The sequence below is a fragment of the Zalophus californianus genome, chromosome 5 (genome assembly GCF_009762305.2).
Source record: "Zalophus californianus isolate mZalCal1 chromosome 5, mZalCal1.pri.v2, whole genome shotgun sequence".
NCBI lineage: Eukaryota > Metazoa > Chordata > Mammalia > Carnivora > Otariidae > Zalophus > Zalophus californianus.
Window position 1 is genome coordinate 5870467 of NC_045599.1, and position 26007 is coordinate 5896473.

Consider the following 26007-nt stretch of genomic DNA (forward strand, 5'->3'; position numbering starts at 1 on the left):
TATATTTCTTCCTATGTTCATTAAATAGACCTGTAAAGATGACAGAGTCCCTCTGGTACAGAAACTTGATGAATGCCCATTGTGTGCACGGTATACACCTTATAGCTCTTGGTTTATAAACTACATAGCTGATTTCTTTTCAACAAATAAATGAAAAAAAAATTAAAGCCAGAATATGACTGCCAAGGGTACAGAGTTACTCTCTATTCAGTTTCCACCCCAACTTGATATACTGCCTTTTAATTTCTGCACTAACCACCCAGAGTTAACCGACTCCCAGGTATCAGGGCTCAGTCCTTGAGAAGACTACCTTCACATCACATGCCAACTACACTTGGGGGGATTCTGTAGGTCACCTGGACCTCCAATTGTCTGCAAATTAGAGGGTTCCTATAATACCCTCAGCTTGCTAATTGATTAGAATGATTCACATGAGTCAGGAAAGTGTCATACAAGTACAGTTTTATTAAAAAGGATTCACATAGGGTGGGTTCTTGGAGGGAGTACACAGCTTCCCTGTCTCTCTCCATGGAGTCAGAGTATGCGGCCTCCCAGAACATCAGTGCAAACAACCAAGAAGCCCACTGAGCCTTGGTATTCAGAATTTTGATTGGGGTTACATTACAAAGACATGATTGCTCAAATCATTGGCTACTTAACTGAACTCAGGCTCTACCCCCTTCTCCTCTGAGAGGTCCAGGTGGCCCATAGTCCCCACCCTGTACAGTTGGTGGGTCTTCCTGGTGACCAGCCACTGACCTGAAGCTATCTAGGATCCTGCCTGGGATCACTTCATTAGCATAACAAAGTCAGCTCCCATCACTCAGGAAATTCCCGGGGTTTCTGAAGCTCTGTGCCAGGAACCAGGGACAAGACTAGATACCCTCTTTATTAGACTTCACTCCCCACACAGTATGGGCTGTCCATGGTTAACAGGGAGGTCATGAGTGTCATTTTCCCAGGACTCAGGCCTGTGTTCTCTGAATCTGGATTCAGATTGTGCTTGGCCTTGAGCCTGGGGCCTGATTAGGGTGTCCTTTGGGCGTCACTGAGAATCTGGGTGCCTGGGATCCCATGCTGCCTGGGATCCCGTGCCCTGCTCTCATTCATGATGTCAAAAACACACAAAATCAATGACCGTGGTGACTTTCACTTTCACTTCCTGGCAATGGCTGTGTTTCTTGGAAAAGGAGCCCTCAGAACTTTGTTTTCACTTTCTGTTCTTGCAAATGCAGGGCTCTGCAATGTGATGGCTGCTTCACTATTGGCCAGATCCTGTGAGGGTGGAACAGATGCCAGAGAGGTTTTAAATCCTGTCAGCTCCTCACACACAGTTTAGATATTTCAGATGACTGTCCACTCTTTATCTCCGCAGTGACTGTATCAGCACACAGGGTGTGTTCCAGTGCAAGGCCAGTCTGTGCAGAGGAGTGTTCCTGTTGTGGGTTGCAGGGAGCACTTCATCCAGGCTCAGCATTTCCTGTGCTGCCCGGGGGCATATTCAGAGCTCAGCTCTGACACCAGAAGCCTCTTTTCCTTCAGGAGCAGGTAAGCAAGAAATCATTTTGGATTGAGTACGGGTCTAAAAATAGAATTATAGATCTGTAGGCCTGAGGTTGGGAGAGTCTGCATGCTTGATTTTAGGTGCTGTGGACTTGGAAGGCTGAAGGGGCAGGATGTCTGGTGGATGGCTGTAAACCAGTTAGAGCATTTAACTATTTGGGACATTTTCAGAGGGCATTTCGAGAACAAACTTTATTCCTGTGAACTGCACAAGGAACATGTGAATGTCAGGGGTGTCAGTGCATAGGGGCTTTTCCCCAAGAGCTTCTGGATCAGACACCCTCCATCTTATGCCTAAATACCTTTTTCTGGGGAGACAATGCTTATTAGCTGTTAAAAAATTAAAATCAACAAATTTTAAAGAGTGATTAGCTTCATTAAATGATTCATGAGTTAGGCAGCATCTTATCTAGCAAATAGGAAGGAGCTCCATTGAGCTATAGGAAAGGAAATGTTTTTAAAGGAAGAAAGGAAAGAGAAAGAAGTCATTAACAGTTCCTTTACCACTGTGAGGGCATCAGCTTTGCTGCAGGGCAAAGCTTCATCCTAACTGGAAAACACACACACAGTAAGAAGAACATATTAATAACCCAGGCTAGGTGACTACTGAATAAAGACCAGCTGTGAATGTTCAAATGTCTCTCAAAGGAGGAGGCGTGAGGTCTCTGGGGGCAAAAATAATTTTTCCAGGATAATGGGCCAGACAAGTCAGACATTGCTGGGAGATTTCTACAATTTTATAGAAGTCTCCCCTCCAATATGTAGCCATAGTTTGAGTCATCTGAAATGCACTATGATGGGTGAAGGAATGAAAAAACAACACAAAAAAGTGTTTGCTAGTGAGTCAGGAAGAATCAAGCAGATGTCTTGTGTTTCGTAAATCCCTATTTGTTCAACTTAGAGCCATCGTTTATCCATCTTATTTTCTCTGGTTCAGAAGTGTACCATGTTAACTCGGCATCAGAATGGTAAAAATCTCACAATGAGGGGACATTTTTCTAACAGCAGAATGGATGTTATCCACATGTGCCACAATCTTTACAGATTCTTTTCCTGGCTGTTTTTTTATGTGAGTCAGCTGGGTCATTTTCCTGATACTCTGGTTCAGTCCTTTTAATGTGAACCTCAGCTTTGATGACAGCAATTTCAGAAGGTAAGAGAGTAATTACAAGCGATAACATTATACTAGGACATATCAAATTTCCAGGAATTTCACATAATTTCTAGAACACTTATATACCCATGGAAATGCAACATAAAACACAGAATCTTTGTTTTCTAGGAAGATCACTTAAATGGTAAGGGAACTTTCACAACTTATTACCAAAAGTAATCAAATGTTTAAAATAACCATCAAATCTTTGTTATAGGAAACCAAATTCTAATTTTGCATCATACTTTTCCATGAGAACATATTCATTACAATGTTTGTCAGTCCTGACCATGAATAAATTCCTTTCCAAAGGTTCATTTTTCATAATCTTTCTACTACTTTCTTTCACCTCAAAAAAAGTGTTTCTCCAGTCCATATACATTTTTTTTTTTACCAAAAGCACATAACCTAGATTTCTTTCTTTCAGAGATGTTTCCTTTTTTAATTTTTAGTAGCTTTAACCACACACATTAGAGTTCTTAACACTTAGAAACTTTAATTTCTAGTGAAAATTAAGCAGTAAGCACTTGTTAACTGTGTGTTAGACCAGTGTTCTGTTCTTGAGATGGGAAGTTTATAAATACACTTTATAACTTCTAGAAACACATGCTTTTTTTACAGTACAATCTTTCCATACAAAAGTTTACCAACAGACTTACATTTATCTTTAGTTTCTCAGTAATAAAGAAGCCAATATTAGAGACATGTATGTTTAGTAATTAATGTTTCATGATTTTAATTTATTTGGATATGATCTAGAAATGTAATGAATTTACCTAAATTTTAAAAAAAATTAGTTTAGATCTAAAAAAATTAATTTACATCTATTTAATTTACTTGTTCTTAGCAATTATGCTTTGATTACCCATGAGCAATAAAAGACCATGAGACCTCAAACTAAATTATTCTCCCAAGCTATTTTTATTTTTATTTTATTATTTTTATTACGTTTTTTATTTTAATTCCAATATGGTTAACATACAGTGTTATATTAGTTTCAGGTTTACAATATAGTAATTCAACAGTTCTATGCATTATTCAGTGCTCATCATGTTAACTGTACTCTCTAATCCCCATCATTTCTTTCACTCACCACCTACCCACCTCCCCTCTGATAACCATCAGTTTATTCTCTAAAGAGTCTGTTTCTTGGTTTGTCTCTGTCTTTCTTTTTTATTCCCTTTGCTCATTTGTTTTGTTTCTCAAATTCCACATATGCATAAAATCATATGGTGTTTGTCTTTCACTAACTGACTTATTTCTCTTAGCATTGCACTATCCCTATCCATGTCATTGCAAATGACAAGATTTAATTTTTTTATGGCTGAATAATATTCCATTGTATATGTATATCACATCTTCTTCACCCATTCATCTACTGATGGTCACTTGGGCTGCTTCCGTTATTTGGCTCTTGTAAATAATGCTGCTAGAAACAGAGCGTGCATGTATCCCCTTTGAATTAGTGTTTATTTTTTTTCAGTCAATACCCAGTATTTCAAGTACTGGATTGTAGGGTATTTCTGTTTTTAAGGTTTTGAGGAATTTCTATACTGTTTTGCAGAGTGGCTGCACCAGTCTGCATTCCCACCAACAGTGCGAAAATGTTCCTTTTTCTTTACATACTTGCCAACACTTCTTGTTTTTTTGTGTTTTTGTTTTAGCCATTCTGACAGCTGTGAGGTGATATCTCATTGTCGTTTTGGTTTCCATTTCCCTGATAATGAGTGATGTTGAGCATCTTTTCATGTGTCTGTTGGCCATCTGGATATTGTCTTTGGAGAAATGTCTGTTCTTGTCTTCTGCCCATTTTTTAAGCGGAGTATTTGTTTTTTGGTGTTGAGTTATGTCAGTTTTTATGTATTTTGGATACTAATCCTTTACTGGAAATGTCATTTGCTAGTATCTTCTCTCATTCAGTAGGTTTTCTTTTAGTTTTGATGAGAGTTTCCTACACTGTGCACAAGCTTTTTATTTTGATGTAGTCCCAATAGTTTATTTTTGCTTTTATTTTTTTTTTGCCTCGGAAGACATATATGGAAAAATGTTGCTATGTCTGATGTCAGAGATATTACTGCCTGTACTTTCTTCCAGGGTACTTATGGTTTAGGATTTTATGGATATAGTCTTTAATCCATTTTGAGTTTATTTTTGTGTATGGTGTAAGAAATTGGTTCAGTTTCAGGTCAGTCCCTGGGACTCTATGTTCCAGCTGTAGAGTCTCAGGCTCCTGGGGCAGGCTCAAGGGCAGCTGAAGCCCTTGACTGAGTCCAACTGGCTGTCAGCAGGTGTGCAAGTCTATACCTATGTGGACAGGGAAACTGTCCTCTTGTGCTTTCAGGAGTCACAGAACCAAAAAACACTGAGGCAGGAAGAGACCTCAAGTAGCTTAATTCTCCAATTCCTTATTTTGTGCATCTTTCATGTGTTTGTTGGCCATCATAAGGAATGAGGTTCGGGGTGATGTTGTGACTGGCCTGGTTAGTGGAGGACCTAAGCCAGAGTCTGGTGCTAGAGGAAAGAGAATATGAGGCAGCTACTCTTGGGGTAGCCAGGAGGTCTCCCGGTCCTGCTTCCGTTGGTGGATTGATCACTCTGGAGAGCAGGGAAGGAGACAAGTTTTATCTGGACTTCACATATCCGCAATGCCAGGTCTTCCCTCATTTTACTCTTTAATTAGAACTCCTGGGATACTTTTTTTTTTAATAATGGAAGTATATTGGACACACAATGTTACATTAACTTCATATATACAACATAGTGAGTCAGCAATCTATATGTTCTGCTGTGTTCACCACAAGTGTAGCTACCAGCTGTCACCATGCACCACTACTACAATCTCATTGACCATATTCCCTACACTGAAACTCCTATTAGTCTTGGGACAGTCTTTACCTGAGAGACACAGTCCTCTCCTACACAGCAGAGTTTGCTTTGGGTAACCTCATTCTAGATGTTTTGCCTACATTTCCATTGTCTGCTTCTTCCCACTGGCCTCTGAGAATATTGAAGACAGGAAACATTTCCACAGCCACCACCTTCCCTACTATGGAGGTGCTGAGGGTCACAGTCACAAGCTGGTTTATGAAATGAAGGCAAATGCGGTGGTCTTAAAGGAAGTTCCACCCAGACCTTAGTGAGGATAGGAAACATTTCTACTTCACCAGCCAGGGGACACCCATCTTGCAACCAGACAGCCTGAGTTTCTTGGTATCTAAATTTTTTTTAAGATTTTATTTATTTGAGAGAGAGAGCATGCAAGAATGGGGGGAGAAGCAAAGGGAGTGAAAGAAGCAGACTCACCACTGAGCAGGGAGCCCAATGCCGAGCTTGATTCCAGGAGATCATGACCTGAGCCAAAGGCAGACACTTAACTGACTGAGCCACTCAGGTGCCCCTCTTGGTGTCTAATTTTTGATACTAGAAGTACAGTACCAATATTTGCTTTTCTGGGATTCTTGAGTCATTTACATTCCTTCTCAGATAGCACACTCATCTTCCTATCATCACTGACTTCATGGGACTTTTCACTGTATGTTTAAATTTGAAAATGGCACTCAATATGTGGTGATGTCATGTCTTTTGGGTAGTCAACTTTTTGATCTTCTCAAGTTGGCAGGGAGCAGAAGGCAGAAAGTTTCTTTTACAGTCCATGAAACACAAAATATCTCTAGTCAGACCCAGTGATAGCAGCCATTGTCAGGGAAGTCTGCATTCACCACACTCCCAAGAGAAGTTCTGGGACCTGAACCCAGCCCTGTGACCTCAGCACTCAGAACACACTCAGGGTCTCAGTGGGCTACTCTGGCTCTTTTACACCTTGGAATTCAACCTGTGTTGTGAGGTGATGGTGAAAGAATGATGGTAGAGCATCTGTGGGAGGTTGGGTAGAGGCCATCCAGGCGCATCTTGGGCTCATACATCCAGGTGAGCAGCTCCCCAGGGCTGGCCATGGTGTTAGCAGGAAGAGAAGGAGAGTTTTCAAGGCTTCAGTGACAAAGGAAAAAGGAATTAATTCTTTAGAATCCTCTCAACCTTGGCTAAAAGCACACTTCCAATCCAATGGAGAGAAACTGAAGCATTGAACTGGAATAAAAACCTATTGGGAATCAGACTGGATTCTGGAAATAACTCTTCAGGAGGTTGGTTTGCTAAGGTTGCCATAACAAAATACCATGGGCTGGGGGGCTTAAACAGCAAAAATTTATTTTCTCACTCTTCTGGAGGCTGGAAGTCTAAGATCAATGTGCCAGTAGGTTTTGTTTCTACTGAAGCCTCTCTCTTTGGCTTGTAGATGGCTTTCTTCCTGCTGTGTCCTCACATGGCCTTTCGCTATGTGTGTGCATCCCTGGTGCTCTTCCCCTTCTTCTAGGACACCAGTCCTATTGGATCAGAGTCCCACCCATCTGAGGTCAGTTAACCTTCATTACTTCCCTAAAGAACAGTAACAATACAGTCACAATAGGGGTTAGGGCTTCACCATAGGAACTTGGGGATACATACTTTGGTCCAGAAAAAACTCTAAGTCTAAAATAATTTTTAGTAGGAGTACTCCTTGTGTAATGTTAGAGTTGGACTAGAGAATGGTGTGGGTGTGTCTGACAACCCCAGCAGCCCTGGGGAAATCTATTCAGGGGAAGTCCATTCAGAGAAAGACCCAGGAGGATGAGCCAGCAGCTCCTTCAGAGCTTAAAGGACATGATTCAGGAAGCTGCTTCAGATGCAGATGTGATCTGATACCATGTAACCTACTCAAGAGAGAAATGGATGGTCACAGACACCAAGTTACAAGTGTACTTCACACTTGAGTATAAGGGCAGGCAGATCCTTCTCAACTACCCAGTAGTGATAGACATACAGAAAATATCTGAATGACTGGAAATTTGATGCTGTTTGGTAAGAAATGCATTCTCTTTCTTTTGTGCAATGTGTAAGAATCAGGATATTATGACCTACCAATTCCACCCCTATTTCTGGTGAAGGTTCCTGCACAAGTGTACAAGAAACATGTGTAACCTGTTTATAGCAGAACTGTGTTGAAGAGAAAGAAACAACTTTAAAGAACCCCAAACTTAAATTTCCATTGACAGGGAATAGATTATATGTGCTATCTTGGCAAAACGGAAAAAACGTGATAGAAACAATTGTAAGTGAAAAGCAGTTTACAGAAGATGATACACAAAATAATCATATTTTTCTAAGACACCCATCAAGGAAAACTATATGATATATTTTCTGAGTAAACACACATAGTGGTAAAAACTGAAGGAAGCAAAAAATGATAAATGCAAAATTTAAAGGTGTTTTATGTCTGAGAAGAGATACAGAGAAGCAGGTAATGGGGTTAAGTGTGTAGGAATATTCATTTATACAAGAAACATTCTAGTTCATTTTGGGAGTTGAGTTCACATGTATTTATATTTGTATCTTTTTTTAATGCTGCATGATTATATCTCTTTTATGAAAGAGCTATTTATTTATTTAAGACAGAGAGAGTGCCTGCAAGCAGGGGAGGGGCAAGGAAGAGGGAAAGGATTTTCAGGCAGACTCCCCACTGAGCAGGGAGCCCAATGTTGGGCTCCATCTCAGGATCTCAGAAGCCAAGAGTCAGATGCCTAACTGACTGAACCACCCTGGAACCCCTTTATATCTTCCTTTATTCTGTGTGTATGTATGCATGTAATATTATATATATCCTACTGTAGGTAGCTGTGGAACACATATTACACTAAGAAAAAGTAACAAAGGACAGTGGCAAAGCTGAAGAACAATGTCAACAGCCATCTTTTTCACTAGACTGTATTTTAGAGCAGTTTTAGTGTCACAGCAAAATTGAGCAGAAGGTTCAGAGGGTTCCCATGTATCCCCTGCCCTCACACAAGTACAGCCTTCCCATTGTCAACAGCTCACCCCATCGTACAATTCATGAACCCAAACTGATCCATCTTTCTCCCTCCACATCCATTGTTTACATTGGGTTCCCTCTTGATGTTGTATATTCTATGGGTTTTGACAAAAGTATAATTTATCCACCACTGATCCACCATTATCATATCACACAGAGTGGTTTCACTGCTCTAAATGGCCTCTATGCTGCACTGACTTATCTCTCCCTCCCCTGAACCCTTGGGAACCACAGATCTTTTCCTCATCTCTATAGTTTTGCCTTTTTCAGAATGTTACACAGTTGGAATCATGCAGTATATAGCCTTTCCAGATTGGTTTCTCTCACTTGGTAATATGCATTTCAGTTTCCTCCATGTCTTTTCTTTTCTTTTTTTTTTTTTTAAGATTTTATTTATTTATTTGACAGACAGAGACACAGCGAGAGAGGGAACACAAGCAGGGGGAGAGGGAGAGGGAGAAGCAGGCTTCCCGCCGAGCAGGGAGCCTGATGTGGGGCTCGATCCCAGGACCCTGGGACCATGACCCGAGCCGAAGGCGGGCGCTTAACAACTGAGCCACCCAGGCGCCCCCTCCATGTCTTTTCATGTCAGCAGTCAAGTTAAGGAGCCTTCTGAATGCTGAGTGGTAAGTGGAAGTGCTCCAGGTCACTAGTCCCTGGTGACACTTCTGAACCCCAGGGATGAAGAGTTCCTACAATTTTCCATGGAGACAACCAGGGGACCATCTAGGAATGAGAATGGAATTGGCATTGGGCTTTTTTACTGGCAAAATGGCATGCTGGAAGGAAGTAGATCTTCAGAGTTCTAAGACAACATGATGTATCCAGAATCCTCTACTCAGTTAAACTATTTATTGAAAGTGATCACAAAATAAAGGCATTAATTGGAAATCCAAAGACTCAGAAAGTTTACCTCCCAGAGAACTTTTTCTGTTCTCTTTGTCTAGGATCTCATTGTTTTAGGGTTTTTTGTTTTGTTTTTTAGATTCCACAAATAAGGAGATCATACGGTATTTGTCATTCTCTGACTTACTTCATTTTAGCTAAAGCCTTCAAGGTCCCACCTATGTTGTTGCAAGTAGCAAGATTTTATTCTTTTTCATAACTGAATAATATTATATCTTATATATATAAATATATATGTCACTATTATATATATACACACAAAATTATACCAAAATTAAATATATACCACAAATATACATATATATACATACATATACATTATATATGTATATATATATCTCACATTTTCTTTATCCCTTTATCCATTAATGAACACTTAGGTTGTTTTCATATCTTGGCTATTGTAAGTAATGATGCAATGAACATGGGGGTGCATATATCTCTTCAAATTAGTGTTTTTCATTATCTTTGGTTGAATACCCAGAAGGGGAGCTCCTGGGTCATATGGTTGTTTTATTTTCAATTTTTAGAGGAAACTCCTTACTGTTTTCCATAGCGGCTGCATCAGTTCACATTCCCACCAACCATGCATTAAGATTCCCTTTTTGTGGGATATCTTTTTGAAGGTAGTCATTCTAACAAGTGTGAGGTAATGTGTCATTGTGCTTTTGATTAGCATTTCCATGAAGAGTAGGATGTTGAGGATCTTTTCATGTACCTTTAGGCCATTTGTCTAAGTCTTCTTTGGAAAAACATGTAATCAGATCCTCTGTGCATCTTTTAATCATATTTTTTTCTTTTTTGCTACTGAGTTGTATGAGTTTTTTTAAATATATTTTGGCTATTAATCCCTTATCAGATGTGATTTACAAATATTTTCTCCCATTCAGTAAGTTGTTTTTTCAAAATTTTTATGATTTCCTTCTGCTGTGTTGAAGCTTTTTAATTTAGCTTATTTCATCTCATTTTTTTATTTTTGCTTTTGTTCCATTGTTTTTGGAGTCAGATCCAGAAAATCATAGCCAAGATTGATGTCAAGCAATTTACCCGAAAAATGTTCTTCTAGGACTTTTATTGCTTCAGGTCTTAAACTCAAGTCTTTGATCCATTTTGCGTTAGTATTCGTGATGGTATAATAGTCCAGTTTCATTCTCTTGTATTTGGCTGTCCTGTTTACTGAACACCATTTATTAAAGAGATTGTCCATACCCCTTTTTATATTCTTGCATTCTTTGTCATAAATAAATTGATGATATATATTTGGGTTTATTTATGGGTACTCATCATGTTCAACAGGTTTATCTGTCTTGTGTTATGCCAATACCATACTGTTTTTTTTTTTTTTTTTTTTTTTTTAAGATTTTATTTGGCAGAGAGATACAGAGAGAGAGCAAGTAGGCAGAGAGGCAGGCAGAGAGAGAGGGAGAAGCAGGCTCCCCGCCGAGGAGGGAGCCCGATGCGGGGCTCGATCCCAGGACCCTGGGACCATGACCCGAGCTGAAGGCAGCCGCTCAACCGACTGAGCCACCCAGGCGCCCAATACCATACTGTTTTGATTACCATAGCTCTGTAATATAGGTTGAAATCCGGAAGTGTTATACCTGCAGTTTGTCCTTTGTCAAGATTGCTTTGACTACTCAGGTTCTTTTGTGGTTCCATATAAATCTTAGGATTGTTAGTTCTATTTCTTTGAAAAATGCAGGGATTGAATTGAACATGTAGACTGTTTTGTGTTGTATGGATGTTTTAATCTTTAAATTTTTTTTTGTTATGTTAATCACCATACATTACATCATTAGTTTTTGATGTAGTGTTCCGTGATTCATTGTTTGTGCATAACACCCAGTGCTCCACGCAGAACGTGCCCTCTTTAATACCCATCACCAGGCTAACCCATCCCGCCACCCTCCTCCCTTCTAGAACCCTCAGTTTGTTTTTCAGAGTCCATCGTCTCTCACGGTTTGTCTCTCCTCTGATTTACTCCCCTTCATTCTTCCCCTCCTGCTATCTTTTTTTTTTCTTAACATATATTGCATTATTTGTTTCAAAAGTACAGATCTGTGATTCAAAAGTCTTGCACAATTCACAGCGCTCACCATAGCACATACCCTCCCCAATGTCTATCACCCAGCCACTCCATCCCTCCCAACCCCCACCACTCCAGCAACCCTCAGTTTGTTTCCTGAGATTATGAATTCCTCATATCAGTGAGGTCATATGATACATGTCTTTATCTGATTGACGTATTTCACTCAGCATAACACCCTCCAGTTCCATCCACGTCATTGCAAATGGCAAGATTTCATTCCTTATGATGGCTGCATAATATTCCATTGTGTGTATATACCACTTCTTCTTTATCCATTCATCTGTCGATGGACATCTTGGCTCTTTCCACAGTTTGGCTATTGTGGACATTGCTGCTATAAACATCGGGGTGCACGTACCCCTTCGGATCCCTACATTTGTATCTTTGTGGTAAATACCCAGTAGTGCAATTGATGGATCATACGGTAGCTCTATTTTCAACTTTTTGAGGAATCTCCATACTGTTTTACAGAGTGGTTGCACAAGCTTGCATTCCCACCAACAGTGTAGGAGGGTCCCCTTTCTCCACATCCCCGCCACATCTGTCGTTTCCTGACTTGTTAATTTTAGCCATTCTGACTGGTGTAAGGTGGTATCTTATTGAGGTTTTGATTTGGATTTCCCTGATGCCGAGAGATGTTGAGCACTTTTTCATGTGTCTGTTGGCCATTTGGATGTCTTCTTTGGAAAAATGTCTGTTCATGTCTTCTGCCCATTTCTTGATGGATTATTTGTTCGTTGGGGGTTGAGTTTGACAAGTTCTTTATAGATTTCAGATACTAGCCCTTTATCTGATATGTCATTTGCAAATATTTTCTCCCATTCTGTCGGTTGTCTTTTGGTTTTGTGGACTGTTTCTTTTGCTGTGCAAAAGCTTTTTATCTTGATGAAATCCCAATAGTTCATTTTTGCCCTTGCTTCCCTTGCCTTTGGCGATGTTTCTAGGAAGGGGTTGCTGCGGGTGAGGTCGAAGTGGTTGCTGCCTGTGTTCTCCTTTAGGATGTTGATGGACTCCTATCTCATGTTTAGGTCTTTCAACCATTTGGAGTCTATTTTTGTGTGTGGTGTAAGGAAATGGTCCAGTTTCATTCTTCTGCATGTGGCTGTCCAATTTTCCCAACACCATTTGTTGAAGAGACTGTCTTTTTTCCATTGGACATTCTTTCCTGCTTTGTCAAACAGTAGTTGACCATAGAGTTGAGGGTCCATTTCTAGGCTCTCAATTCTGTTCCATTGATCTATGTGTCTGTTTTTGTGCCAGTACCATACTGTCTTGATGATGACAGCTTTGTAATAGAGCTGGAAGTCCGGAATTGTGATGCCACCAGCTTTCCTTTTCTTTTTCAACATTCCTCTGGCTATTCGGGGTCTCCAGGTTCCATACAAATTTTAGGATTATTTGTTCCATTTCTTTGAAAAAAGTGGATGGTATTTTGATGGAGATTGCATTGAATGTGTAGATTGCTCTAGGTAGCATTGACATCTTCACAATGTTCGTTCTTCCAATCCATGAGCATGGAAAGTTTTTCCATTTCTTTGTGCCTTCCTCGATTTCTTTCATGTGTATTTTATACTTTTCTGAGTACAGATCCTTTGCCTCTTTGATTAGATTTATTCCTAGGTATCTTACGGTTTTGGATGCAATTGTAAATGGTTTCAGCTCCTTAATTTGTCTCTCTTCTGGTTTGTTGTTGGTGTATAGGAATGCCACTGATTTCTGTGCATTGATTTTATATCCTGCCACTTTACTGAATTCCTGTAAGAGTTCTAGCAGTTTTGGGGTGGAGTCTCTTGGGTTCTCCACATAAAGTATCCTATCATCTGCAAAGAGTGAGAGTTTGGCTTCCTCTTTGCCGATTTGGATGCCTTTGATTTCTTTTTGTTGTCTGATTGCTGTGGCTAGGACTTCTAATATTATGTTGAATAGCAGTGGTGAGAGTGGACATCCCTGCCGGTTCCTGACCTTAGGGGGAAAGCTCTCAGCCTTTCCCCATTGAGAATAATATTTGCTGTGGGTTTTTCATAGATGGCTTTTATGATTTTGAGGTATGTCCCCTCTATCCCTATACTCTGAAGAGTTTTGATCAAGAAAGGATGCTGTACTTTGTCAAATGCTTTTTCTGCATCTATTGAGAGGATCATATGATTCTTGTTCTTTCCTTTGTTAATATATTGTATCACGTTGATTGATTTGCGGATGTTGAACCAACCTTGCAGCCCAGGATAAATCCCACTTGGTCATGGTGAATAATCCTTTTAATGTACTGTTGGATCCTATTGGCTAGGATTTTGGTGAGAAGTTTTGCATCCATGTTCATCAAGGATATTGGTCTGTAGTTCTCATTTTTGATGGGGTCTTTGTCTGGTTTTGGGATCAAGGTAATGGTGGCCTCATAAAATGAGTTTGGAAGTTTTCCTTCCATTCCTATTTTTTGGAACAGTTTCAGGAAAACAGGTATTAATTCTTCTTTAAATGTTTGGTAGAATTCCCCTGGGAAGCCATCTGGCCCTGGGCTTTTGTTTGTTGGGAGATTTTTGATGCCTGCTTCAATTTCCTTAGTGGTTATAGGTCTGTTCAGGTTTTCTATTTCTTCCTGGTTCAATTTTGGTAGTGGATACATCTCTAGGAATGCACCCATTTCTTCCAGGTTATCTAATTTGCTGGCATAGAGTTGCTCATAATATGTTCTTAATTGTTTGTATTTCTTTGGTGTTGCTTGGGATCTCTCCTCTTTCATTCATGATTTTGTTGATTTGGGTCATTTCTCTTTTTTTTTTTGGTAAGTCTGACCAGGGGTTTATCAATCCTGTGAATTCTTTCAAAGAACCAACTCCTAGTTTCGTTGATCTGTTCTACTGTTCTTTTGGTTTCTAGTTCATTGATTTCTGCTCTGATCTTTATGATTTCTCTTCTCCTGCTGGGTTTAGGCTTTATTTGCTGTTTTTTCTCCAGCTCCTTTAGGTGTAGGGTTAGGTTGTGTATTTGAGACCTTTCTTCTTTCTTGAGAAAGGCTTGTATTGCTATATACTTTTCTCTTAGGACTGACTTTGCTGCATCCCAAAGATTTTGAACAGTTTTGTTTTCATTTCCATTTGTTTCCATGAATTTTTTTAATTCTTCTTTATTTCCTGGTTGACCCATTCATTCTTTAGTAGGATGCTCTTTAGCCTCCATGTATTTGAGTTCTTTCCGGCTTTCCTCTTGTGATTGAGTTCTAGTTTCAAAGCACTCTGGTCTGAAAATATGCAGGGAATAATCCCAATCTTTTGGTATCGGTTGAGACCTGATTTGTGACCTAGGATGTGATCTATTCTGGAGAATGTTCTATGGGTACTAGAGAAGAATGTGTATTCCATTGCTTTGGGATGGAATGCTCTGAATATGTCTGTGAAGTCCATTTGGTCCAGTGTGTCATTTAAAGTCCTTATTTCTTTGTTGATCTTTTGCTTAGATGATCTGTTCATTTCAGTCAGGGGGTGTTAAAGTCCCTCACTATTATTGTATTGTTGTCAATGTGTCTCTTTGCTTTTGTTATTAATTTCCTTATATAATTGGCTGCTCCCATGTTCGGGGCATAGAGATTTACAATTGTTAGATCTTCTTGTTGGATAGGTCCTTTAAGTAGGATATAGTGTCCTTCCTCATCTCTTATTACAGTCTTTGGTTTAAATTCTATGTTGTCTGATATAAAGATTGCCACCCCAGCTTTCTTTTCTTGTCCATTAGCATGGTAAATGGTTTTCCACCCCCTCACTTTCAATATGGGGGTGTCTTTGGGTCTAAAATGAGTCTCTTGCCGACAGCATATGGATGGGTCTTGTTTTTTAATCCAATCTGGTAGGCTGTGTCTTTTGATTGGGGCATTAAGCCCATTTACATTCAGGGTAACTATTGAAAGATCTGAATTTAATGCCATTGTATTGCCTGTAAGGTGACTGTTACTGTATATTGTCTTTGTTCCTTTCTGGTCTATGTTGCTTTTAGGCTCTCTCTTTGCTTAGAGGACACCTTTCAGTATTTCTTGGAGGGCTGGTTTCGTGTTTGCAAATTCCTTTAGTTTTTGTTTGTCCTGGAAGCTTTTTATCTCTCCTTCTATTTTCAATGACAGCCTAGCTGGATATAGTATTCTTGGCTGCATATATTTCTCGTTTAGTGCCCTGAAGATATCTTGCCAGTCCTTTCTGGCCTGCCAGGTCTCTGTGGATAGCTCTGTTGCCAATCTAGTGTTTCTACCATTATAGGTTACATATCTCTTCTCCCAAGCTGCTTTCAAGATTTTCTCTTTGTCTCTGAGACTCGTAAGTTTTACTATTAGATGTTGGGGTGTTGACCTATTTTTATTGATTTTGAGAGGGGTTCTCTGTGCCTCTTGGATTTTGATGCCTGTTTCCTTCCCCACATTATGAAAGTTCTCTGCTATAATTTGCTCCAATTTACCTTCTGCCCCTCTCTCTCTTTCTTCTTCTTCTGGGTTCCCAATTTTTCCAATGTTGTTTCATCTTATCATATTGCTTATCTCTCGAATTCTGCCCTCCTTATCCAGTAGTTGTTTATCTCTCTTTTTCTCACCCTCTTTATTTTCCATCATTTGGTCTTCTATATTGCTAATTCTCTCTTCTGCCTCATTTATCCTAGCAGTTAGTGCCCCCTTTTTTGATTGCACCTCCTTAATAGCCTTTTTGATTTTGACTTGGTTAGATTTTAGTTCTTTTATTTCTCTAGGAAGGGTGTCTCTACTAACTTCCATGCTTTTTTCCAGCCCAGCTAGTATCTTTAAGATCATGATTCTGAACTCTAGGTCTGACATCGTACTAATGTCCATATTGAGTAGGTCCCTGGCAGATGGTACTACCTCTTGTTCTTTTTGCTGAGGTGATTTTTTTCATCTTGTCATTTTGTCCAGAGGAGAATAGATGAATGAGAGAACAAAATACTAACAGGTTTAAAACCTCCCCAGAAAATATACTGTATACAAATCAGAAAAGACCTGAAACCAGGGGAAAAGAAAGGGAAGAAAGAAAAAAGAAAGAGAAAAAAAGAGAAAAAGAAAAAGATAAAAAGAAACAAAAAGAGAACACAACAAAAAAAAACAGAATATGATCAAATATGATCAGGCTAGTGCATAGATCAGTGCCACTCACTAGAATTTGGGTGTATTTTGGTCTGTTAGAAGACAGTGCCTCCTAAAATTTTAAAGAAAGAAAGACTTATATATGTAAAAAATAAGGGTTGATAAAATGAAGGGATGGAATATGACTGTAAAGATGAAAATTATAAAAGATTTTATAAAAGGAATTTATAAGATAAGAAGTTGTTTGTAAAAAGAAAGAAGATTAAAAAAAAAGAAAAAAAGGGGAGAGAATGTGATCAGGCAGGAGACTAGAACAAAGCCATACACTAGTGATTTGGGGTATATTTTGATCTGTTAGAAGAAACTGTATCTCAAAATTTTAAAGAGAGAACAACTTATATATATATGCCAAAAATAAGGGTAACTACTATGAAGGGATAGAATATGCCTCTAAAAATGAAAAATAAATTTTTTTAAAAAAGGGATTGATAAGATGTTGGTTGAAAAAGAGAAAAAGAAAAATTAATAAAAAACAGGTAAAAAAATTAACTTTGAAAGACTAATGAATGATGGTAAAAAAGCCATGAATTCTGTGTGCAGTATTCCCCTAACGCTGGAGTTCTCCCGTTCTCATTGATCAGTAAACTTGGTCTTGGCTGGCTGCCCGTGCTGATATTCTGGGGGAGGGGCCTGTTGCCGTGGTTCCCAAGTTTCTTTGCCAGAGGCGGAATTGCCTCGCCCTTGTCTTTCTGGGCTAAGCAGTCTGCTGGGTTTGCTCTTGGGAGCTTTTGTTCCTGCAAGCTCTCACTACAGCTATGGAGGATGAGAGTGAAAATGGTGGCCTCCCAATCTCTGCCCAGAGGAGCTGAGAATTCGGGGCCCTGCTCCTCAGTGCGCCCCCAGAGAAAAGCAGCCAGTCACTCCTGTCTCCCTTGTGTCCAGCTGCACTCCATGCTCACTTGGCCTGTGACCGAGTGTTTCTATCTCTGGCACCCAACCCCGTGGATTCTCCAAACCCAGCAGATCCTTGCGGTGCGCTCCCACACCGCTCCTCCCCGGGGGAGGAAGGGGAGTCTCCCTGGCTCTGCCGCTTGTTGGGTCCCTGCCGAAGGAGCAGTGGCCCTACTGGGCCGCGGATCACAGTTTATGGCAACCCCGAGCTGAGAGCCCGCGCCTCGGCTCAGTCTCTGCAGCCGGCTTCCCCGCTCCAATACCTGGGAGCTCTGCCACACTCAGGCACCCCCGGTCTTTCTGTGACCCTGAGGGTGAGGGTTCCACCTCCCGCTTAGCCACTGGAGTGACCTCCCTCAGTGGAGCCGACTTCTAAAAGTTCCAGTTTTGTGCTCCGCTGCTCTATCACTTGCCAGAAGCAGCCAACGGAGGCCCCCTCCCCCACCGTCTATCCTCCAGAATATCACCTCGGATTCACTTCTCCACACATCCTACCTTCCAGAAAGTGGTCGCTTTTCTGTTCAGAGAGTTGTTGCTATTCTTTTCTTCGATCTCCTGTTGAGTTCGTAGGTGTTCAGAATGGTTTGATCCCTATTCAGTTGAATTCCTGAGACCAGACGAAATCCAAGGCTCCTACTCCTCTGCCATCTTACTCCACCCCCTGTGTATGGGTGTTTTAACAATATCATTTCTTCCAATCCATGAGTGCAGAATATTCTATATTTATTTGTGTTTTCTTCACTTTCTTACATCAATGTCTTAGAATTTTCAGTACACATGTCTTTCACCTTCTTGGTTAAATTTATTCTTAAGTATTTTATTCTTTCTTTTTTTGAAATGCAACGAAATAACTTTGCTACTATAACAGATGTATGATATTTTTATTGAAGTATACTTAACATATAGTGTTATTTTTTTCAGGTGTAGAATATAATGAGTGAGGAAGTTTATAAATTACTCAGTGCTCATCACCAAAAATATACTTCTAATCCTCTTTATATATTTTACCAATTAGCCCACCCATCCACCTCCTCTCTGGCAACCACCAGTTTGTGTTCTGTGTTTAGGGTCTCTCTTTCTCTCTTTTTTTTCTACTTTTCTTTCATATTTGATGTATTTATTTATCCCCCATCATTTCAGTAATAACTTATTCCTTTCATTCATTTCGATATATTGTCCTTCTTTCTCTCTTAATAACAGATTGTAAAATCCAATGATAACACTATAGTAACCTAAAGTTCTTAATAGGAAGCCCAGCTGACAGGTCAGTTATAAGAGAATAATTGGCATAAAGCCCATGTTTGGGGTGTATTTCTTACCTGCCAGGCTAACTTCTATCATGCTAGAAAGGATAAAAGCTTCCTTACAAAATATGGAAGACTTGTTACTTCCTTAATATGCCAGATAATGCATTTAGCACTAAAAAGTGAAATCGTGTGTGTGTGTGCGTGTGTGTGTTTTAAAATAACAGAAACACATTTACCCATGAAATAAATTTATTTCACTTGGTGTTGAGGTGACCACTGGCTGCTACACCAAATGCGTTTTGATTCTTTCTGATTTTGTGTCTCTTGATATAGGGATAGAAATAAAGCCCACATACTCTCTTGACCTCTGGGAACATGATGTTGTCTCAGTGCATGTATAATGTGACTTTTTTCCAGAGATTGTCTTGACATAAGCCTATGTTTTATTTTTATTTTATTTTTTCCTACTTTTTTCTTTGTTTCTTTTGTTTCTTAAATTGAACATATGAGTGAAACCATATGGTATATGTCTTACTCTGTCTGACTTATTTCACCTAGCATTTTATTCTCTAGATCTATTCATGTTGTTGTTGCAAATGGCAAGATCTTATTCTTTTTTTTAAAAGATTTTATTTATTTACTTGTCAGAGAGAGAGAGACCACAAGCAGGGGGAGTGGGAGAGGGGGGAAGCAGGCTCCCTACTGAGCAAGGAGCCCAATGCAGGACTTGATCCCAGGACCCTGGGATCATGACCTGAGCCGAAGGCAGACACTTAGCTGACCGAGCCACCCAGGCATCCCTGGCAAGATCTTATTCTATGCTGTTAGTGGATGGAGACTGATAGATGGAGGGGACTTGAGCAGAAGAGCATCATGAGGGTCACTCAGTCAGGAGCCAGGCAGGTATGGGTACTCCTCTGCCCAGACTGGGTGAGCAGGTTGTCGTACTGGGGATGTCCACAGGGAAGAAGCAAACTTGTGCCAACTTTTCATACCTTTCAATCCTGAGGACCGACACATCCTCAATACATATGTCTTCAGAGTCAAAAACAATTTAATCATTTTTAACAGCAGTGAAAAGTGCATTTCCCCCATTTTCCATATCTTTCACCACTAACGGCATACCTAAGAAATCCCTGTCCCTCATCCACTTCAACATTTAAATTACACAAACTTTCCAAATAATATTCTACTGATTTTTAAGTCAGTACTTACATTTGTACTTGATTGTTTATCTGTTATGATTATTATTATAAATATTTAAGTTCTCCCATGAACTTTCTCTTGTAAGCTGAGCTGTGCAGTGAGATTGCAAGCATTTTATAAGGCAGAATTGGAGAAGAGAACTGGTTAGGATTACCTAGTGGACTCTCTTCCTGGGGGCTACACACATAGTGCTGCCTGGTGGACTTTCACAGTCCCACAAGTTATGACTGCTTACTGTGGTAATTTCCCTTAAGACATTTACTATCTCTGTGTGCACAAATACAAATTTTAAAACATTTTCTAATTCAAGACTGACTCTTTATTGAGGAGTTTTCCTGTGAGGCCACGAGGTCTTCTTCTGCATGAGGGCTTCCTTCCCACACCCATCTATGGGCATCTCCTGATGCTGCCGGAGATGAGACCTCACATCCAAATGCTCAGATTTCTGCTCAAAAGGACTGCAGTCCTGTCTGTAGGACAAATTTCATGTTGAGCTGTAGATCCTATGGTGCAGCTTGTAACCTACCACACCAGCTTTCCTCTCCACTTGTGTGTCCTGTTTGCATGACTGCCTTCCAGACTTCTCTGAGTGCTTTCATCCAGCATTAGGCCAGGACAGACCCTTCCGATAAGGAAATTGCCAAGAGCCCTGACTGAGGTTTCAGACAAGCCTGGTAATGTAAATGTTTTCATGTTGAAAACTGACAGACCTGTACCTCTGAAACAAATAATAAATTATATGGTAACAAAAAGAAAAAGAAAAAGAAGATAGCAGGAGGGGAAGAATGAAGGGGGGTAAATCAGACGGGGAGACAAACCATGAGAGACTATGGACTCTGAGAAACAAACTGAGGGCTCTAGAGGGGAGAGGGGTGGGAAGATGGGTTAGCCTGCTGATGGGTACTAAAGAGGGCACATTCTGCATGGAGCACTGGGTGTTATACACAAACAATGAATCATGGAACACTACATGAAAAACTAATGATGTAATGTATGGTAATTAACATAACATAATAAAAAGAAAGAAAGAAAGAAAGAAAACTGAGCCCCAGTGTTCTGTCTTGTGCAGCCTGCTTAGGAGCTGAATACTAGCACCACGGCTGCAGAGCATTTCTCAGTGGTCTCCTCTGAGCCTCTAATATGTGCACATCTCCTAAATGAGCACCTCTGCTGCTTTTCTTGAATCAACAACTTTATTGGGATATAATTTATAAATTCTATGATTCCTCCCTTTAAAGTTTTCAGTAGCTTTGAATATATTCACAAAGTTGTATACTTGTCATAATCAAATTTAGAACATTTTCATTATCCAAAAAATATCTTTCATTATCTAAAAGATGCCTTTTCTGGACATTTCATATGAATAGAATCATAGAATACATGGTCCGATGGGCTGTCTGCTTTCACTGAGCATAATGTTTTGGGGTTCATCCATGTTGTGGCAGGTATCAGTACTTCATTTTTTTTCTTCCCCAATACTGATGTCTTGTATGGATAGACTACTTTTATTTACCCATTGAACAGTGTTGAACAGAACAACTGTTAATTCCACCTCAGGGGCTACTGTAATAATGCTGCTGTGAACATTTACATGCATGTTATGTAGATGTATGTTTTCATCCCTCTTAGGTATACACCTAGGAATGTAACTGCTGGGTCATTTGGTGACTCTTTAAATTATTTTATTAGTTTTATTGAAAAATAATTGGCATACATCACTGTATGAGTTTAAGGCCCAGAGCATGATGATTTGACTTATATATATTGTGAAGTAATTACCACAGTAGGTTCAGCTAAAATCCATCATCTCAATAAAAGGAGAAGAAAGAAGAAAAAAAGAGAAAAATTTCTCTTGTGATGAGAACTTGACAACTTTCCTAAAAATCGTACAGCAGGGTTATCTATAGTCATCAGGTTTTACATTACATCCCTAGTACTTACTTATAACTGAAATCTTGTACCTTTGAACACTTCCTCCAATTCCCCCTCCTCTCACCCTCCACCTCTTCACAAGTCTGTTCTCTTTTTCTATGAATTTATTTTATTTTAATTTTAGATTCCACATATCAGTTAGATCATGCAGTATTTGTCTGTCTGATTTATTTTACTTAGCATAATGCTTTCAAGGTCCATACATGTTGTTACAAATGGTAGGATCCTATTTTCTATGGTTGTGTATGTTTAAATTTTTGACAAATTTTCAAATATTTTTGCAAAGACTTGCTGTTTGTCATCTAAGGGCCTTTGCAGGGAATTGGGTGTGGATCTGACACCCTCAGTTTCGGTTACCAAATCTGATGATTCCTCTGCCACTCTGTGTGCCTGGCCCTCCTAACTCCCCTGCTTTTCCTGTTTCTGCAGGTGACTCCACTGCTCAGTGATGTGACACAGCCCACCCACTCTCTTCACCCCCCATTCCTTACATTCTCCACCTCTGATAGTCTGTACAAGACGGGCTGGAATATATTACCTAAGGAGACTGCAGTAAATATGGAAAAGGCCTTGGGAGGAAGGAAGTTGCTGGAGATGGTCTCTGTGATCAGGGGGACCTTGAAGACGGCATCCAGTGCCCCAGTGAGCATTGCAGTGACTGGAGATTCTGGCAATGGCATGTCCTCCTTCATCAATGCACTGCGGGGAATTGGGCATGAGGAAAACGACTCAGCTCCCACTGGAGTGGTGAGGACTACTCAGGTTCCCACTCACTACTTTTACCCCCATTTTCCCAATGTGGTGTTGTGGGACCTACCCGGAACAGGGGCAGCTACCCAAAGCCTGGAGAACTATCTGGAGGAGATGCAGTTTAGCCAGTATGACCTCTTCATCATCATTGCATCTGAACAGTTCAGCATGACTCTCGTGAAGCTTGCTAAAACCATCCAGGGCCTGGGAAAGAGATTCTATATTGTCTGGACTAAGCTGGACAGGGACCTCAGCACAAGTGCCCTCTTGGAGGAACGACTCCTGAAGAATATTCGGGATAATATTCGGGAAACTCTCCAAAAGGAGGGAGTGTGTGAACCCAACATATTCCTGGTCTCCAGCTTTGACCCCTTATTGCATGGCTTCCCAGAGCTTAGGGTTACCTTGCATAGGGACATTTCTGACATCAGGTACCATGGTCCCCTAGAGAATCTGTCCCACACTTATGAGAAGGCCATTAATGATGAAGTGACCACTTGCAGGGAGAAAATATCCTCAAAGTCTTTCGACACCCTTGGCATCCAGAATGCAGATGATCTGGAGGAGAGTCTGACAGCCTACCACTTGCTCTTTGGTGTAGATGATGAATCTCTCCAGCAGATGGCTCAGAGTATGGGGAAACCCACAGAGGAGTACAGGGCCATTATGAAGTCTTGGGATCTATACACTGTCCTCAGAGGGGACTGGCCATTATCTTTCATGAATTGTAATACAGTCTCTTGCTTATATTCAATTCTGAGCTACATCCCACTCTTAGGTGACTTTATTTTCAACTCCCTGAGAAAGTGGAAACACAGACGCCTCCTTGAAATAGTTTCCAAGGACACCAAAGCCATCCTGAAGAAAATCCTGACAGACTCCATCATCTGAAGAGGTGGTGTTTCAGCAGGTTCCTTCTGGAGGGAAGTTAGGACATCTGGGGTTCTCTCCTCACACTGTCCCCTTTCTGAATTTTCAATCAAGCTCAATTACTTCCACTTTCATTGATTCTAAGTTCCTTGAGGTATATGAGATGACTTGCCCATTTTGAACCCATGTCAGGAAGTTCCCAAATATGTTCTACTTTTGTCATTTATTAAATGAGCCTGTATCCAAAGGTGGAAGAAAAGATCTGCTCACTGTGACATACAATCTCATTCTGACATCCCCTTATCACTTAACTTGAACATCATTTTTCTGATGCCCGTGTTCTTTCACTTCTCATTTCACACTCTGTGGACTCACACAATCTTGACCTGCCCATAGGTCAGTGGTAGACCCTTTAAGATGGCCTCCAAAATTTTCTCCTATTTTCATGGCTATGTTTAATCCCTTTCCCTGGAGTGACTAATAGAATATGGCAGCAATAATGGAATGTCCAAAAATTCCAGAACTTTGTTATGAAAAGTGCAGCTCTGTCTTATAAATGCTCTGTTCACTGGCTCTGTCTTGCTCCTGCTCCAGCTCTGTCTCCCTCCCTCTCTCCATCTCCCTCTCCCTTTTCCTCTCTCTGCCTACTAATCACAGAAATTTTAAACTAACCTGCTGGAGAGGTCCTGAAGAATCAGAGGTTATGTGGAGGAGAACAGAGGCAGCCTGCATTAACTGCCAGGAATATAAATACCTCATCTCGGGAACAAATCCTCTAGCCCCAGCAAGACTTCAGAAGATGCAGCCCAGATGGTAGCTTGACTGCCACCTCAGGTCTCTCCCTTATCCAGAACCACACAACTGAGACTGTTCCTGGATTTCTGACCCTCAGAAACTATAAACAAATAAACACTTGTTTTAAGCCACTAAGTTTCAGGGTAATTTGATCCACAGCAACAGATAACAGATAATACCATCAAGAAGCTCCTTACAGAACTGGCAGTTGTGAGTGACCTCCTCCTTCTGTGATAGTCACTCCTGTATGGACCCAGCATGAAGGAGCTGCACCCTATTCAATCACACCCCTTCCCTCATTGGCCCCTGGACATGTCCTTCCCTGCTATCTACAGAAGGACCAGTCTCTGCAAACATTCACAGGTCATTTCATCCAGCCTCAGGCCACACAGAGTTAAGCAGTTTGAGGCTCTATATTTAAGAAGAAAAAGCTAGATAGAGCCATGCTAAGTAGTGAGAGGGAGAGTAAATGACAGTAGAATGTGAGCACTCCCCTGAGGAAGAGCAGGCTAGGGTTCTCCATGAAGGTGTCTTGTGCAACATCTCTAATTCCCATTCTCACTTGGACTAGTTGCTCTCTTAGCCTGGAGCACAGGTCTCACTCACATCCATCCATTACCTTAGTGGTGTTGGTGCTTCTTGGATTCCCTGTTCCCTGTTCATTTATATTGCATCCATTCTCAAACAACGTGAGAAAAACGTTCTCTGTGTGGTAAACTTTCTGAGTATTTGCATTTCAAATTAATGCCTTTATTTTGTGATCACTTTCAATAAATAGTTTAACTGAGTATTGGATTCTGGATACAACATCATGTTCTCTTAGAACTCTGAAGATCTATCTTCTTCAAGCATGCCATGTTGCCAGTAAAAAGCCCAATGCCAAGTCTATTCATGTTCCTTGGATGGCCACCCAGTTGTCTCCATGGAAAATTGTAGGAACTCTTCATCCCTGGGGTTCAGAAGTGTCATGAGTGACTAGTGTCCTGGAGCACTTCCATCAACACTCAGCATTCAGAAGGCTCCATAAATTAATATTTAATGTCAACATTATACCAAAAGATTAATTACTCTCCATATACCTGTGGTTCAATCCTTTCAACACTGTGTAACTGAACTTATTTATCTGTTCTCTGTCAATGTCTATCCTCTCTTTTTTCACAGTTATGAAGACTGCTGTTAGGAGCACATGTCACAGGTCTCCTGCACATATTTGCATAGTGACTCTTAAGTATAGTGTTATGAGTGGAAATGCTGAGTCCTGAGGCACATGAATGTGCAATTTTATGATTCAGCCATACTATTTTTTCAAAGGAATTGTATTCATTTTCATTCCCAGCAACCATGTTTCAGAGATTCTATCAATGTACATTCTCACCAATATCTGAATTTGTCCGACTTTTTAAATTTTACAATTGAACTAATTAACAATGTCATCTCATAGTGCACAGAGATAAATTTGTTTCATTACTAATTAATTTGTGGTAATTTCTCTATTTTCTCCCCATACATGTTTCTTTTTCTATGAACATTTTGTTCATGTCTTTTGCCCACCTTCATACTGGATTGTTT

At 40.3% G+C, this 26007-nt stretch overlaps 1 protein-coding gene across 1 annotated transcript; it reads left to right on the top strand.

The window, feature by feature from the left end:
- Positions 1–1288: 1288 nt before the first annotated feature.
- LOC113929801 (immunity-related GTPase family M protein 1-like) lies at positions 1289–25233 on the top strand. The gene is made up of 2 exons (XM_027606961.1): positions 1289–1548; positions 22453–25233. Exon 2 carries the CDS (start codon positions 22582–22584, stop codon positions 23662–23664), a length of 1083 nt encoding a protein of 360 aa, XP_027462762.1. The 5' UTR covers positions 1289–1548; positions 22453–22581; the 3' UTR covers positions 23665–25233.
- The last annotated feature ends 774 nt before the right edge of the window (positions 25234–26007 follow it).

Bases quoted from the DNA above. Each gene is read 5' to 3' on its own strand.
- LOC113929801 (XM_027606961.1), top strand. From the start codon at position 22,582: ATGGAAAAGGCCTTGGGAGGAAGGAAGTTGCTGGAGATGGTCTCTGTG.